The sequence below is a fragment of the Myodes glareolus genome, chromosome 18 (assembly GCF_982192425.1).
Source record: "Myodes glareolus chromosome 18, mMyoGla1.1, whole genome shotgun sequence".
In the NCBI taxonomy this organism is placed as follows: domain Eukaryota; kingdom Metazoa; phylum Chordata; class Mammalia; order Rodentia; family Cricetidae; genus Myodes; species Myodes glareolus.
This window is the reverse complement of record NC_142043.1, coordinates 42,353,778-42,367,516: the sequence shown is the minus strand read 5'-3', so window position 1 is coordinate 42,367,516 and position 13,739 is coordinate 42,353,778. Positions and strand designations below refer to the sequence as shown.

Here is a 13,739-nt window from a genome sequence, read left to right as displayed (position 1 = left end):
TACTGTCTGGTACATTGGTTAGATTTAAATTGGACAGCCACTGGGAAGACTCACCAGCACATGACTTCTTGACTAGCCTGGGAACAACACACTCAGCGCTGGTTGTCAGTGTGTTCACAGTACTCCCTGCCCAGACTTCTTCCACGGAGACTCAGAGCCACCAGGCTGGCTGTGCCCAGCTTTGGAAGTCACTTCTGATCTCTTTGTGGTCAAAGCAGCACAAAGCCCATGGAGCTCAGAGAGGGACACAGAGCCACCCACCCTTGGGACAAGTATTATAAATGCCATCTTTGGAGTCCTCGTGATGGTTTGAATGAGAATGGCCACCATAGGCTCATTTATTTGAATACTTAGTTCCCAGTTGGGGGGGGGAGCTGTTTGGGAAGGACTGGGAGGTGTGGTCTTTATTGGAGGAGATTGTCACTGAGGGTGGGCTTTGAGGTCTCAGAAGCACACATCAGAGTTCTGCTTGTGGATCAGGATGTAGCTCATCTACTGCTCCAGCGCCATACTTGGTGCCATGCTCCCCGCCATTATCATGATGGACTAAACCACTGAAACTAATCCCCCAGTTAAATGCTTTCTCTTATTGGAGTTGTCTTGGTCATGGTGTGTATTCACAGCCATGAAATAGTGACTAAGAGAGCTGTGTCGGTCTTAGCGCTCTGTCACACTTATAGAAGTATGACTAAGACAGTCCCTTTGTGTAAAAACATGGTGACACCGTGGAGCTTTGCCAGGAGCACTTCGCTGATTGAGCTGTAGGTCAGGTGAAGCATTTCAGTTCACTAAACTCACCCAGAAGAGCTAGAGACAAGCACTTGCCTGCCCAGTAGCAGCAATATTGTTCTAGATCTTTCTTTGCCAGTTATACTTGAAATGTGCTCAGGGCACCTTCTATTTGTACTTTTTATTTTGAATATTTTCTAAATTGAAGTGTTCTGGGCCAAACCAAAGAGTGGTGACAATGCTGCCCGTTATCCTGAACTGCAGAGTGGCCTTCCTAGGGGAGTAGGCTTCCTGTCTACCGAGGACTTCCTTGAAGTTAAGATCACTCTGGAACATTGGCTACATGGCATCAGGGTTGGGGATTAGCTTAGGGAAGTTTTGGAAATGAGCACAGTGCCGTTCTTCTCTGAAGAAAGTTTTTAAGTGAATACAGTCTGGGTACTGGTGGCTTACACCAGTAATCTCAGCACTCAAGAGTTTGCACGAGAATTGCCACAGGTTCTTGTTGGCCTGGGCTGCACAATAAGACCCCATTTAAAAAACAAACCAAGCAAAGAGGAGTGTGGTGGTGCATTACCTTTAATCCCAGTATTTGGGAGGCAGAGGTGTGCAGATCTGTGAGTCTGGGACCAGCTTGGTCTACTTAGTAAGGCCAGTTAGGTCAACATAATGAGACTGAGTGAAAAAACAGGCAATAATAGAAATTTTAGGAATACTCTAATTTGTCTCTGTATTAATTTCTCCCATTTCTTGCTTCCCTCTAGTGAGCCAGTTCAGGTCCCCTCCCACCCCCTCCACCCCACTCCCTGTACTTTCCTCGTCTCCTCAGAGAGAACTGTTTCTTTTACATCAGCTATATTCCCTTTCTTAATGAGGTATCCTTTGGATACTGATGCTAGTCAGTATCTAATGGCAACAAGAAGATGTCTGAGCTCTTTGGATGCTAACCTTAAGATCTCAAGTTCACATAGTGTCCAGCCCTGTCAGCAAGGACATTTGCACACATTGTGTGTGGATTCCCCATGCCTGACAGGAAAGAGGCAGAGAGGACCATGGGTAGAATGTCAGGACTGAACACTCACAGCAAAGGGGTCTATGAAATATTTCACTGCTTGGCAATTTAAAGGGATTTTACATAGTAGGTTCATATCCCTTGTCTGTAATAACTGGGACCAGATGTGTTTCAGATTCTAGAGGTTTTTTTATTATTTTTTAAAATTATTTAATTTTATTTTGTGTGTATTGGTGTGAGGGTGTCAGATCCCCTGGAACTAGAGTTACACACATTTATGAGCTGCCATGTAGGTTCTGGGAACTGAACCTTTGGAAGAACAACCAGCCCTCTTAACCACTGAGCCATCTCTTTAGGCCCTCCAGGGTTTTTTTTAAAAAAGAGTGTTTGCATGTTCTTGAGCTGTCTTGAGAAGGGAACTGACTGTAAACACAAAGTTCATTTGTTTCTTATACTAGCAGCCTGAAGATATTTTATATAATATTCCAAATAATTTTGAACATGAAATTGAATTTCATGACATGGAATTTCCTGATTTCTTAGTATCAGACCAACGCTCAGAGTTTCAGATTTGGCCACATTTCAGATACTGGATTCGGAAATAGAAATCCTCAACATTTTGATGTGTTTAGATATCTATGATGTCATTATAACTGTGATCTGACACCTGGTAGATAACCTGCTGGTCAGGTGCCTGTGCCTAGAGAGAGAGAGAGAGAGAGAGAGAGAGAGAGAGAGAGAGAGAGAGAGAGAGAGAGAGAGAGAGAAGGCTGACAAGTGCCTGCTGTAGAAGGAGGCAGGGAAGTGCTGAAGGAATGGACTCCCATGGAGCTCCACCACTTAGGCCCAGAGAGCTTCTCTGGGCTCCCGCTTGTATCATTATGCTTAGAGGAGAGGTGGGGTTGAACCCGACTTCTTTAAGGTGTGCAGTTCTTTGACTTCTGCTTTTTGTTTTTTAAGGAATGAACCTTTCTTAAACCAGAATGTTGAGGACAAAATGCCAGAACTGCACATGTACATAGGAATCTTATTCCATGTCTTATAGTCTTGATTTTCCTGAAAACAGTATATATTTTATTGTCTTTGTGAACTCTTTTTTTCCTGTGAAAAAAACATATAAAAATTTTAAAAATATAAAAATTAAAATTTGATCAGTTGAAATCCCTGAATATTATAGATTTAAACACTGATTTTTTTTTTTTTCTCCTTTTTCTTGTAGCTGTTTGGGGCAACTTTGTGAACATGAGGTAATTATTTTTAATTGTTTGGGCATTGTGGTTGGGTTTTAGAGAGTCGGTTGTAACTCAGTTTGATCATGAGTTAATTGAGTATTTTTGATGAAACTGTTATGTTATTGCACATCTGGGTGTTTTATCTCTTCAGTGGGTGTTCTCAAGGGAGGCAACGGATCTTAGAGTTTATCCCAGTCAAGTTCAGCTGGAAATGATGGTCACTCTGTTGCCTGCCTCCATCTGCCTCCTCCCATAGATGCGCACAGTTGAACTAGCCTTTGTTACTCACATGCACAGTGCATTCTGGTTGGCTTAAGAGGGAACATGGGGCCTCTTGCACAGCTCTTCCAGAAAGATGGTGTCTTAGAAATCATTGTTACCCTTTTACCTCATGGAGCCAGCTACAGCTTGAGCCTTCCCTACCTCCAAACTGCTTGGAACCAGAGACATTCAGATTTTACAGGGTTTCTATTTCCTTTTTTTCATGTTTTAGAATATTTATGCATGTATAATGAAACATGGGATAGGACCCATGTTTAAACACGGAGTTCACTTGTGTTTCTTACACATATATAGCCTATAAGTGACTTTATAATACTTTTGGTCAGCCTGTATTTTGACCCTGACTTGTCACCTAAGGTCAGCTGTGGAATTTTCTTGTTGGTGTCACCATGTTTCAGATTTTGAGTATTTGGGATTTTAGATGTTTAGATGTTCAGTTGGAGATGTTTGTCTGTACTAGATGTGGCTGTCTAGACCTCTGTCTGGGGCTAAGGCTTGTGGAGCCCTCTAGTTTGAGTGAACATGCTTTGTTGTTGTTCCTATTTTGCCTTGTTTGTTTGGGGACAGAGTATTACAATGTAGCACAGACTACCTTTGAGTTTACAGTGCAGCTCAGATTCCCTCAAGTCCATGATTCTCCCACCTCAGACTCCCGAGTGCTAGGATTACAGCCATTTATTACCAATCTGGCCTTCTAAAGTTTGTTTTTTGATAGGCAGTAGGGATTCTAGTAAGATTAAGAATTCTTGTGTACCAGGTTAAGAAAAGAACACCTAAAAACCAGCTGAAGAGTAACAAGCTTTCATTTTACAAGCACGTTTGCAACAATAGTGCACTTGTCTGCTTCTGGAGACTTTTGCTCCACTTTGTTATCTCCTGGTATCAGAAGGAAGCATACCACTGCTGTTCCTGATGGGGCTGTTGGCATTGGGATCTTCGAGCTGCACACAAGAAACAAGCTGGCTTCCCCACCCCCAGCAGCCTCCTCTTGTAGAGTTGGTTTTGCTTGCAAGGCTGCTGGGGCTGTGTTGATCTGATTCCCACTGCCAGTGTGTCCCCTAACAAAGGCGGCTGTGTGTGGATGGGTGGGGTGGCCAGGTCTCTTTTAAAGGTACTCTGTTTTTCCTTGGAATAACTACAATTTTGTGTTAAATCCCCCAGAAAGCCCAGTAGACAAACACAGACTCCTATAGACATGGTACACCCTACATCTTAAAATTTTTTCTTGGGTGTAACATGGAAGTAAGATTGTTTAGTTTAATTGAACCAATCTGTTGGGGAAGGGGGAGAATCCCAAGTGTTCATAGACCTGAGGAGATTGCCTCACACGCTCTCATTGTCCTCTTCTGTGCCCCCTGCTGGGGAGAGCTGGAATTGGTGGTCAGTACTTGAGCAAGATGGGCACAGGGTCTCTAAGTAGGATTTGCTTTGGGGTAATTGGTTCAGAAACAAATCGTGAAGGCACGAAGTCTTTCAACTGATCTCAGTTCTGCAGCTTTCTACTCAACAGGTCTCTCCAGGAAAACAGTGAACTAAGGCTTGAAAGCAAGATCGAAGAGGTTAGTCTCTCTTCCGCTCTGCTCCTGGCCCATTCATATATCCGTCAACCCACCTTCCTTGGGGTGGGGGGAGACGGCGGGAGGCAGGGAGATTCATGCGCCTTGATGCTGTTCAGTGCCTCTGCAACTGAAGCATCATTCTGTTTTGTATGGGGACTTTCTGCTTGCTTGTCAGTCTGTAGACCATTTGCCCTATTAAAATCTGTTCTCTCCAGTGTTAAGCTAGGGCAAAAGTAATAGAAGGCCTGCTTGCTTTAAAACTGATATTTGTTCTTGTTCCAGATTGTTGAACCATTAAGAGAGAAAATCCGAGATTTGGAAAAAAGGTATGTACCCTTTTTTGTTTTGACTTTAAGAAAATGTCTTAGGTGAGTGACAAGAAGTATCAGTGTTTAAAATGTTCATCTCAGTTGAGTTCATTGCATAAGAAAGTTACGTGTGAACTTAGAGAATATAAAAAATTAAGACATTATCAAGAGAGACCTTTCCCTTCCCTACGTACCTGAGTGTTTAAAGTCGGAACGTAGCGGTGGTGTTGAGAGGCAGCCTGTCTGTGCTCTGCAGTCTTCTGGAGCTCAGTGTATCCTCACTGGCCTCGAGCCGAGCTCACAGTCCTCCTGCCTAGTCCTCCAGATTCTGGAATTACAAATCGTGCACTTCCACATCAGGTCCTTGATGTGGTGTTTTAAAACAGTTAAAAACCCTTTATCATTAAGGACGATTTCCTTTGAAGACAATAGAATTCCTTTAAGAAAACAAAAAGGGAGCTTTTGTTTGTTTGTGATTTGAAGTTATTTTTTACTGTGGTTTTGATAAAATCTTGACAAGAGATCTTAAATTTTAAAAATCTTTCTAAAATCTGAGCCGGGGAGATACTTCGTTGGTAAAGTGCTTACCCTGTAAAAATGAAGCTGGAGTTAGGAACCCCAAACCCACACGGAAGCCCCATCGATGTGCATTTCCTGCAATTTGGTGGGACAGTTGATCCTCCTGATTACTTTTTTGTTTTTAGTTTTTTTTAATACAGCTTTTTCCCATGATCCAACCCCCGTGCCCGACACACATACCTTCTTGTCCCCACCCCACCTTCTCTCACTTTTTTGTTGTTATTTTTTGGTAATGGACTAAGTCCGGTTTCTGATGCCGGCTGGAATGTTGTTCAGGCTTGTGCAGGTAACCGCAGCTGCCGTGAGTTCCTGGGTGCAGGGGCCATCACACCCCCAGACAGTATGTCACGGCATCTCTTCCCATCCTTTGGCTCTTTGCTTCTTTCTACCACCTCTGCAGTTCCAAAGAGCCTTGGGGTGTGACGTGGGTTGACACTTAACACTAAGCACAAAACAGTCACTTGTTCTCAGCACTCTGTCAAATTATGAGTCTGCTCATTAATTACTGCCAACTGCTAACAAAGGTGACTCTGACCGAGGTCACGAAAGTGCTAATCTAAGTGTGTGTGTGTGTATCCATGAGGAGATATATGTATGTGTGTATATATATGCTTATGTGTATGTATATATATGTGTGTGTATATATATATGTATGTTTGTATCACCCACTCATACATCCATGAGGTAGTTTGACATTGTGTCTATATAGTAGGTCAACAGTTGTATGTTCCTCCCTGAGATCTGGGACCTCTCCAGCAACAGCCTTTTCACCAGGTGTACAGTACCAGGCTTGAACTCCTTCCTGTGGAGTGCACCTCAATCTAATCCAAAAGCAGTTAGCTTTCCTGTAGCCTTTCTACCACTATTGCTCTAGTGGGTACATCTGACTGCTGGTTGGTACTGTAGCATTCTGGCTCTACCAGTGGAGACTTTCTGCCCCAGCGCTGGCCCAGTGCCTTTTGGTTCTGTAAAGGTTAGCCAGCAAAGGCAAAGTTAACAGTCCAGTTCTAGACTGGTTTCTCAGTGTTCAGCAACCCAAGTGTCTTCTATCTTCAGTGGCAGTCTTGGCACCTAGTTATGGTGCAGTGGTGACAGCTTGTACTATTTGGGGTGCTGTGGGAACTTCCTCATTAATAACACATAGGCATCAAGATTTTAATTAAGTAATCCATGATTACTAGGCGCATCATTGTCCCTCCATGCAGGGCACCTGTATTAGTCAGCAGTGCTGTGATAAAACACCATTACCACGACAGCTTTAGGAAAGGAAGGGTGTATCGGGCTTATGGTTCCAGAGGGATGAGTTCATGATGGCTACAAGTTATAGGCGTAGTGGCAGAGCAGAAGCCGAGCTTTCCATTTTAAACCTCAAGCAGGAAGCAGAGAGAGAGAGAGAGAGAGAGAGAGAGAGAGCGAGCGCTAGAAATGGCGAGCCTCTTAACTCTCAAAGCCTTTCTCTAGCGGTACACCTCCTCCAGCAAGGCCACACCTCCTAGGCCTCCACAACCAGCACCAACAACTGGGAAACCAGAATTCAAATGCCTGGAACATGTGGCCCATTTTACATTCAAACTATCGCATTGTACTCTCTGGCCTCTGTAAAGCAAAATGCATTTTGTCCTAACTTCAAAGGTCCCTGTAGTCTTTTATAGTCACAACACCATGTAAAGGGCCAAAAGTCTCTTCTGAGATTTCATTTAGTATCTTAATTGCAACCACCTGTAAAATCAAATTATATACCCCTGACATAAAATGGCACAGAAGATACATTACCATTTTAAAATGGAGGAATGCGGGCATTGCGAGGAAATGGTGGAGTAAGCAAAACTGAAGCCCAGCAGGGCAAACTATAGCCTGTAGTTCCAAAGGACTTAGATGGTGCCGTCCCTCCAACTTTGACACCTCCCTTGTACTGGTATCTTGGCAGATACCTCATGGTTCTGGCATTTCTAACGTCTCATGGTCTCCAGCACAACCCAGATTGTGCTTTTATAGCTTCACACAGTGACTTCCCAGGGCTGTTACATTGGGACTCTCCTGACACATGTTGCCTGGCCGTGGATGTTCTCTGAAACTGCAGCAGATGCTGCTGCAACCCCTTCACTCTTGCACCATACAAACAGCACTGTCAAGTTCAGCAGCTTGCAGCCACGGTAGGAGTAGCTTTTGATTGCAGTTGTCTTTAGGAGCAGAAAACACCTTTATGCCCTTAGGCCTGCTAGTTTTTGTTTGGGGGGTTGTTTGTATTTTGTTTTTGTTTTGTTTTTTAGAAGTTTGAAGCTTACCTGGGTGGGATCTCACCCTTCCCATTGTTGCAGTTCAGAGGAGGCCTCTCCCTTAACATGTTCATCTCTAACAAGTGCAGCCTCTATTCTGCCAACCTCTGTACTATTTTAAGCTTGTCGGTATCCCTTTTCTCTGCAAACTATGCAGTTTGTATTCTTTTCTGCCCCAATAGCTCTTTTTATTGTAGACCCACATAAGAGTGATTGCTAATAACCATGCCACAGGATCTATGTTGGGCTCCCTTGAAATCTCCTTTGCCAAAGAAATAAATCCATCACTTTTAAATTTACCGTGGGTAAGTTCTTGGGACACAAACAGAAAGCTTTCACATTCTTTGTCACAATATCACAAAAGCAGTTTTTATTGCAGCTGCTAATATTGTCCTGCTTTGAAACCTCTTGGCCTGGGCTTCCACAGTCTGTGTGGCTCTTAGCACTGCTTTCTTCCAGGCATCTGCTTTAATGGCCTTGGGTTGATTTTTGAATAGGGTGAGTTAAGGATCCCGTTTCATCCTTCAGCGTGCAGATAGCCAGCTTCCCTAGGTCTATTTGTGGAAGATGCTCTTTTCTCTAGTGTGCAGCTTTTGGCATCTTTATTAAAAATCAGGTGACTGTACTTTTGTGGCCTTGTATCAGGGTCCTCAATTCTATTTCATTGATCTATGTGTCTGTTTTTGTGCCAATACCATGTTGTTTCTATTTTGTGATTCTGTAGTATAACTTGATATTAGGGACGATATTACCCCAGGAGTATTCTTTTTGTATAGGATTTCTTTGGCTATCAGTGTCTTTGCTTCCATATAAATTTTAAGCCCTCTCCCCTTAATTCTGTGAAGAACATCATTAAACTTTTGATATTATATGGAATCTATAAATTGCTTTTGGTAGAATAGCTATGTTCACAGTGTTAATTCCGCCAATCCATATGCATAGGAGGCTTTCCGTCTTCTACTGCTTTCTCAATTTCTTAGTGTTTTAAAGTTTTTCCATCATGGTTTTCCTGCATCCCTGGTTAGGTTTATTCAAATGGTTTTTGGCTATTTTTTTTAAAGCTGTGGTGAATGTGGTTGTTCCCCCAGATTTCTCAGTGTATTTGTCAATGATATATAGGAATGATACTGAGTTTTTGATTGTTGATTTTGTATCCTGATTGCTTGAAAGTGTTTATCAGTTCTAAGTGTTTTCTGGTATAGGTTTAGGGTTTCATCTTTTCCAGTCATATCATCTGCCAATAAAGGTACGTTGACATCTTTCTTTCTATTTCTTTCCATCTTTTCTATTTTGCTTGTCTTATTGCTCTGGTTAAGACTTCTAATACTATATTGAATAAGTGTGGAGAAAGTGGTCACCCCTGTTTTGGATTGTGTGGAATGTTTTGAGTTTCTCTACTTACTAAGCCAGCTGTATGTTTGTATGTTTATCACATTCAGTGTTTATTATGTTGAGATATGTTCCTTTTAGTCTGTGTTTCTTCAGGACTTTTAACATGAAGGGATGTTGGATATTGTATGACCATGTGACTGATGTTCTTGAGTTCTTCTGGTCAATTGGCATTATCTATTACAGTTTACAGATTTGTGTATTGAGCCATCCCTGCATCTCTGGAAGAAGCCTGACTTGACCGTGGTGAATGATTTTGTGATGTGTTCTTGAATTTATTTTGTATCATAAGGAGCTGTCTTGCCATTCTTCAAAGAGTAGAGTAAGGGATCATCACACAAGGGGAATTTTATTTTGCAGGCAGGAGTACCAACTTAAAAGGAAAGTGGAAACTGAAACTGTGGTTGGTAACAGGATCCCTTAGCAACCATTACAGCTTTACCTGTTTGTGGGTCTGGGTCTGGAGACACCAACCAGGAGGTTACTGGAGAGTGTTACAGCTCTGTCCTTGCGGGTTCTCAGCCAGCTGAGAACAGTGTGCTGAGAAACTAGTCTGCAGAGGCCGAGAACATAGGCAGTGACCTTAGAGGATAGGAATAGTAGGTGTACTCAAAGACATGACCAGTTCCCCTGTCTGCAGTAGTAGTGCTGGATCTTGCAGTGGTCTGCCTTAGTGGGTCTTCTCGGATGAGCAATCTAACACTGAAGTCTTTGGTTGTATTTCAAAACCCCCAGGGCAACTGGCTAAAAGCCAGACTCTGGAGAATACTGTGCTGGTCAGAGGTTTATATAGGTTCAAGTGTGTGTATATGCACATGAGGTATAGAATAAGGACCAATCAGGAGAGAGCTTATCAGCCTGGGAAAGGAAAACAAAGTAGACCAGAAGAAGGAGTGTTTTCTGTTTGTGCTGTTGTTGTGGAAGTGGGGAAAGAAGGGTATAGCCACATGGTACTCTGAGCCCTGGCTGCCAACCTGTGTAGCCAGGACCTCTCCAGCATCACCAGCACTTGAGAGGCGAAAATGGGATACTGTCCGACAAGCTGGCTAGCTGTACTCAGTAGAGTCAGTGAGCTCTGGTTCAGTGAGAGATCCTGTTTCAGTAAACAAAGTGGAACGCCATTGGAGACACACAGCATCAGCTCTGGGCCTTTACACCTATCACACATGCGCACACACACACACACACACACACACACTCCTTCTCAAATCACTGTGATTTCTATAAACTGTGATGATCTAAATACATGTTCATTAAAACATTTTTTTCCTTTCCATTTAAGTATAGTTTCTCCATAAAATATTGGAAAAAGAATGTAGGTGTGTTGAAGTTTTCCAAACTGAATTCCTAATTCTCAGGGCACATGGATTGAGGCTACTCCTTCCCTGTTTGCACTTCTGCACGGTGGTTTGATAGAGAGTTTCAGAACAAGCTGTCATCTGGAGGACATAAAACAAAGTTCTGCCTGTGGACTGTCTGCTTTGTTATCCACTCACCCACCCTTGCCACCAGAGTTACTCAGATTGTCAAAATCTAGTTCTGGTCAAGTGAATGACAGAGGCTTCCATGTGAATCAGGTTCCAGCAGATGTCTTCCTTATCCCTTTGATTTGGCAGATGTGTGATTGCACAAGTATGTCATACAAGTAGTTTCTCTTTATCACTTGCACTTCTAAACCAGTCACATCTCAGGCCCTAGGACTTAGTCCCTCTGTGCTGTGTGACAAGAATAGCAGCTGAGGGCCTGGGGAGATGACTCTGTGCGAAGATCCCATGCTGCTTGTGAAGAGGACCCAGGTTCAGTTCCCAGCACCCAGTTTGGGGTGCTCACAAGTACTTGAAACTCCAATTCCAAGGGATTCTACGCCCTCTCCTGTATACTATGGATACACACCCTAATATACATATATCCACACACCAATACACACTAATTTTGTATTAAAATAGAATAAATCATAAAAAGTCATGATTGAATCCTAAGAAATTTCAAAAAGAAGCACTAATATAAAGTTTTTCTTTAGTTATTTGTGTTAGCATTCTGTAACTCTTAGCAAGTCCAGAGTAAAGAGAAGGAAATGGAGTTATTTCTGTTTGATTCTAAAATGTTTAAAGGACTCACAGGCCATAAGAATGGGGGGAGATCCCAACAAACCTGTTCACTCTTTTTCCTCTTATCTCCTGAGCAGCCAGGCAAACTCTTACTTCGAACTCTTATTGAAGAAGTCATTGCTAACAAATTCCTGAAGAACATAAAACGGAATGAAGCAGAGGCTCGATGAAATACAGACTGAGGGCTCTTCCTCAGCGAATTAATATGACATTATTTGTGGTTTTAAAATCCCTTACCATGGTTTTGTACAGAAATTCTATTGTTGTTTACATTTTCATCGGTTACAAGCCAGAAATTCTTCCTTTCAATAAGACTGCATAATTTAGAATATTTTAATCATGATTTAACAATTAAACTGTTCATGGGAAGAAATAACCCATCACGGCTTTTCATTTCTCTAAACAGTCCCACTGGTTAACTTATGTCAAATTCAACGAGGCAACGGTTTGCAGACAGAACCCCTCCAGAGTCAGCAGTGGTGCTGCTCGCCTTGACACCTTCATGCTGTTCTTCATGCTTTTAAACTGGAAGAGACATCGGAGCATTTCCACCAGTGCAGTTTTGTCAGTCTGAGACAGAGCCATCTTAAAAAAGAGGCAGGGCTTGACATTTGCCCTCTGGGTCTCCATATTGATTTCTTGCTAAAACATCTCAGCTTTACTTGGTAAGCGAGGCCTGTGCGAAGAGCCTCCTTTCCCGAGAACAGCTCAGATGTGACTAAGGAGGCTTTGTGCTAGAATTCACTGGATTTCACTTGCTCAATTGAAACATCCTTTTGATGAGATAAGAATGTTTCTGGAAATAATGTGCTTTTTTTGTCATTTGTTTTGTTTTTAATGGACTTGTTACTTTGTGCAAAGTGCCCTACAAGAAACAAGGTGATTGATGATTGTGTATAGGGAAATAGTATAGGGAAATATGCGAGGGCAGTGGTTCTGCACACGGCTGCTAGGGGTTATATGTGACCTTCCTGCCATAACCGGTTCTGCCCTTCTCTCCTCACATCCTTCATTCCCTCCCCTACATAGCTCCCATTCTCTCCCCTCCTATCTGCAGACAGACTCACACTGTAGCTCATGTTATCCTGAGCCTGCACATTGGTTTCCATTTATTAATACTGATTTTGCAGTCAGTCTTGGTGTTTGGTGTAGTTCTAGTACCTTCCATGGAAAAGTAAATCCTCGGCTCTTCCATACATAAGGTGGCATAATCTGAACACTTAAATCATCTCTAACGATCCGCTTTGGTAAACGAACATGCTGTGCAGTAGGAAGTATTGACGGGGAATGTGTCCACTAACTCCACACACGAAAAGCATTTCTGATCTGCGAACTCAGGAAGCCTTTTGCATGCTGTTGCCTTAATTCATCTCTATTTCTCTAAATATTCTTTGAATATCCTGAGTAGTGGTGATGGTTTTATTTACCTTTATTGTGGTCTAGGGGATGGAACTTAGGGACTCTGAATGCACTGCAAGCGCTTCCTGCTAAGCTGCATTCTTAACCCAGTGGTGGGTGACTTAGATTCCTAATGAGAGAGCTTCTTATTCTTATGAGTGTGGCCTAAAACCCTAAGGCTGAGGTCTAGAAGGGTTTTAAAAACTGATAAAGTGATAGCTGGGTCCTAGTTGCTTTCTGGTGAGGTGCTACTTTGTTAGCAGGAGTGCACACCATCGGCTTTAGTTCTCAAGTGTAACCTCTGGGAGAACCTGGACAACAATGAGAACCCTAACAGAGGTATACATGGATCTAATCCACATGGGAAATAGAAAAAGACAAGATCTCCTGAGTAAATTGGGAGCATGGGACCATGGAAGAGGGTTGAAGGAGAGGGGAGAGGAAGGGAGGAGAACAGAGAAAAATGTGTAGCTCAATAAAAATCAGTTATAAATTAAAAGTATATCCTCCTCTGAGAAGACTACTTGCCATTTCCTTCCTGGTATAAATAATACAGCAAGTTTCCTTTAAGGAACTGTAATTGGCCTTCCATGTCCTCAGGTTCCACATCGCTTTCAACCAACTGTAGTTTGACAGTATTTGGGGAAGAACTGCGTCTGTACTGAGCATGAGCCACGGTTTTGGTTGTTATTCCCCACACTGTGAAGTAGTGACTGTTGACATAGCCTACACCTTGTGCTGGTGTTGGACATCACTTGAGAGGATTCAAAGCATTACTGTCCAGGGTCTGGATTAGGTTCGTTCTCTCTTCCCTTTAAAGGCTTTAAAGGCAGGGAAGATCTTGAGTGCAGCACACAGCTGCAGCAG

General features: G+C 42.7%; 1 protein-coding gene across 3 annotated transcripts in view; it reads left to right on the top strand.

Annotated features, from left to right (window-relative positions):
• Nucleotides 1–13,739, top strand: part of Uxs1 (UDP-glucuronate decarboxylase 1) — a 76,185-nt gene that overhangs the window by 18,716 nt on the left and 43,730 nt on the right. For 2 of the 3 annotated variants that reach the window (XM_048430182.3, XM_048430183.3), the window contains exons 2-4: nt 2,961–2,988; nt 4,766–4,814; nt 5,097–5,140. In XM_048430182.3, coding sequence (XP_048286139.2) covers nt 2,961–2,988; nt 4,766–4,814; nt 5,097–5,140 — 121 coding nt within the window. Of the gene's footprint in view, nt 1–2,960; nt 2,989–4,750; nt 4,815–5,096; nt 5,141–13,739 lie in introns of all 3 variants that reach the window. The other variant, XM_048430181.3, reaches the window with a different exon arrangement.